At 56.5% G+C, this 3,633-nt stretch overlaps 1 protein-coding gene across 1 annotated transcript; it reads left to right on the top strand.

The window, feature by feature from the left end:
- Nucleotides 1-939: 939 nt before the first annotated feature.
- LOC109733277 (allene oxide synthase 2) lies at nucleotides 940-2,788 on the top strand. Its single transcript, XM_020292469.4, has one exon. The coding sequence runs from the start codon at nucleotides 1,070-1,072 to the stop codon at nucleotides 2,516-2,518; it is 1,449 nt and encodes a 482-aa protein (XP_020148058.1). The 5' UTR covers nucleotides 940-1,069; the 3' UTR covers nucleotides 2,519-2,788.
- The last annotated feature ends 845 nt before the right edge of the window (nucleotides 2,789-3,633 follow it).

Here is a 3,633-nt window from a genome sequence, read left to right as displayed (position 1 = left end):
GGTAAGGACGGAAGGTGGAGTTTGGACGGGCGTGGCAGGTGATTGTGGACGGACTTGGCGGCTTCTTGGGTCAAATTTGTGGCGACGCTTAACCCGATGTTCCTAATTGCAACCGATGACGTACGTGGAAACTAAGTTTTTTTAGGGCACGTGGAAACTAAGTTGATACTACTAGTACCCATCATCATCATCGATGAGTGCCAATCAACCTGTGGTTGAATGGTTAGAGGGACTGTAGTATCCCAGCCCACCAGGATTCAAATCCTGGTGCTCGCATTTATTTCTGGATTTATTTCAGGATTTTCGGCAATGCGTATCTAGGGGGAGGAGACGTTCCCGTCGACGACGAGGTGTCTACGATGACTTCGTAAATTTCAAGATGATATGACGGCTCAGTCTTCCGAAAATGCTCATAAAAATAGGGTGTGCGTGTGTGCATTCATAGGGATGAGTGTATGCGCGTGTATACGAGCGCTTGCGTCTGTACCTTGTTAAAAAAATTCTATCATCGATGAGTAGCCTTGGAATCGGTACTAACGCAACGCTACTAGTAGATGCATGTGTCCCTCCCACGGCTAAAAAAGTTGAAAATTTCAAGCAACTGGCAATGTGATGCGTCCCTTAATCCTAATTAATCTTATCCATAACAGTCTCATTGCACCACACCTGCTCGTTGTATCACCTACCTAACCATATCATTTCCGAAGCAACGGAGTCGCAGCAAATGCGGCCGGGTGCGCCGCGCGCCTAGATCGGGTGAGTAGGTGAACGGTGCAACAACTATTGATTTGATCCCGTCCACATTTCACCGCCCGGGACTTGTCCCTTGGCCCACCCTGCACGGCACGGGCAACACGCGCGTGCGGTCACTGTCAGCCATGCCATGCACGCTGCATGATCGCTCCATCTCTTCTCCGCGGGCTATTTGTACGCCCAACCCAGAGCTTCATCCGCAAATCGCAACACACAGACAAAGCCTCCTCGCTCCAATCTTGTCTGCATCGAGAGCGCGAGATCCAGAGTTCCAAACCAAACCAGCCAGCAGCAGAGCTAGACGAACCGGAGCGGCATGGCAGGCGGCGACGAGGGCTCCCTGGTGCCGCGGGAGGTGCCGGGCAGCTACGGCATGCCGTTCGTCTCGGCCATCCGCGACCGCCTCGACTTCTACTACTTCCAGGGCCAGGACAAGTACTTCGAGTCCCGCGTCGACAAGTACGGCTCCACCGTCGTCCGCATCAACGTCCCGCCGGGCCCGTTCATGGCGCGCGACCCGCGCGTGGTCGCCGTGCTCGACGCCAAGAGCTTCCCCGTGCTCTTCGACGTCGACAAGGTCGAGAAGAAGAACCTCTTCACCGGCACCTACATGCCCTCCACCTCCCTCACCGGCGGCTTCCGCGTCTGCTCCTACCTCGACCCCTCCGAGCCCACCCACACCAAGGTCAAGCAGCTGCTCTTCTCCCTCCTCGCCTCCCGCAAGGACGCCTTCATCCCGGCCTTCCGCTCCCACTTCTCCTCGCTCCTCGCCACCGTCGAGTCGCAGCTCGTTCTCAGCAAGAAGTCCAACTTCAACACGCTCAACGACGCCACCTCCTTCGAGTTCATCGGCGACGCCTACTTCGGCGTGCTCCCCTCCGCGTCTGACCTAGGCACCACCGGCCCGACCAAGGCCGCCAAGTGGCTCATATTCCAGCTCCACCCGCTCGTGACGCTCGGCCTCCCCATGATCCTCGAGGAGCCGCTCCTCCACACCGTGCACCTCCCGCCCATCCTCGTCAGCGGCGACTACAAGGCGCTGTACAAGTACTTCTACGCCGCCGCGACCAAGGCGCTCGACACCGCCGAGGGCCTCGGGCTGAAGCGGGACGAGGCATGCCACAACCTGCTGTTCGCCACCGTCTTCAACAGCTACGGCGGCCTCAAGGTGCTGCTCCCGGGGATCCTCGCGCGCATCGCGGGGGCCGGAGAGAAGTTCCACCAGAAGCTCGTCGCGGAGATACGCGCCGCCGTGGCTGACGCCGGCGGCAAGGTGACGATAGAGGCGCTGGAGAAGATGGAGCTGACCAAGTCGGCTGTGTGGGAGGCGCTGCGGCTGGACCCGCCCGTCAAGTTCCAGTACGGCCGCGCCAAGGCGGACATGAACATCGAGAGCCACGACGCGGTGTTCGCCGTGAAGAAGGGGGAGATGCTGTTCGGGTACCAGCCGTGCGCCACCAGGGACCCCCGCGTCTTCGGCTCCACGGCGAGGGAGTTCGTCGGCGACCGGTTCGTCGGGGAGGAGGGGAGGAAGCTGCTGCAGTACGTGTACTGGTCCAACGGGCGGGAGACCGAGAGCCCCAGCGTGGACAACAAGCAGTGCCCCGGCAAGAACCTGGTGGTGCTCGTGGGCAGGCTCCTGGTGGTGGAGCTGTTCCTCCGGTACGACACCTTCACCGCCGACGTCGGGGTCGACCTGCTGGGCACCAAGGTTGAGTTCACCGGCGTCACCAAGGCCACGTCCGGTCCCGAGAGCGCTGTTTAAAAATTAAAACCTGCACCGGTCATCGGCGACAACGGATTAACGTACGGCAGCAGCTCTCTCATAGCAGCCGTCAATCGTCCCCGTCAGCACGCACGTACGTACGTGCCTCGCTATATAGTACTCCTAGAACGAGTCAGTCATGCATGCACCTTGTTCGGTTGCTTCGCTGCATGGTGCCCTTGTGTATGTGTGTGCGTGTTTTACTTTTCGCAATCTTGCCCAGTGTAATAAGCCGTACTTTCCTGTAATAAGATTCAAGATTCCTACTCTTGACGTACGGTAAAAGGGACGACCTTGCGGTGAGTCAACGTGAGAGACCTCTCTTTTGTACACATACGCAACGCGGGCTTGCATTCACAGCCACTCACCCTAGAAACCTAAAGTAGCATAGGGCGTGTTTGGTTGCAGTAGTGAACAGTAGTTGCATTGCATATATTTCTCCACTCAGCCTGGCTCTAAAAAAACAGCATCATATGGACATCTGCAAGTTGTTTGGTTGCCTGCATCTAGGGTCCCTGCATTAGGTAATACGCAAGTGATTTTTGTTTGGTTGACTGCATTGGCCCAAGCGGCATATGAACACGGTGTTTGGTTACACGTATGAGGTATGATTAAGAGCTAGCATTTGCACTTAGCACACAGAGTTAAGAGCTAGCAGATGAAGGGGGAGAAGAAATGCAGTGTGCGCCGGACCATGGCGAGTGCGGTGGACAGTGAGCATGGCGCCGTGTCCGACATGAAGAGCACGAAGTCATGGGCGAGCGACCCCGTCGGCGAACTAGTTGGAGTGCTTGCGCAAAGACAGTGGACAGACGGTGGCAGAGAACAGAGGACAAGAACCCCGTCAGTGTGCGCGCCATGGCGGCTTAACTACAGTAGGATCATGGAGAGAAGGCCGAGATGAACGACGGTGACGATGATGCTACCACAGCAAGACGCGAGAGAGGAGATCGAGAGAAACCACGCCGGCTAGAGGAATAATTAAGCAGTATCTTAAATCACAACACGCATATCCATATGTACAGCCATGAGAAATATGTAGATCTTCTCGTCTACGATCGTCGAAACAAGAAACTTGCAACATGAATGTTGTGCAGAATTACAAGATTAGGCTG

The sequence above is a fragment of the Aegilops tauschii genome, chromosome 4 (genome assembly GCF_002575655.3).
Source record: "Aegilops tauschii subsp. strangulata cultivar AL8/78 chromosome 4, Aet v6.0, whole genome shotgun sequence".
NCBI lineage: Eukaryota > Viridiplantae > Streptophyta > Magnoliopsida > Poales > Poaceae > Aegilops > Aegilops tauschii.
Note: the sequence above shows the minus strand (reverse complement) of the source record. Positions and strands in the feature narration are given on the sequence as shown.

Coding starts and splice junctions, on each gene's coding strand:
- LOC109733277 (XM_020292469.4), top strand. CDS start 1,070: ATGGCAGGCGGCGACGAGGGCTCCCTGGTGCCGCGGGAGGTGCCGGGC.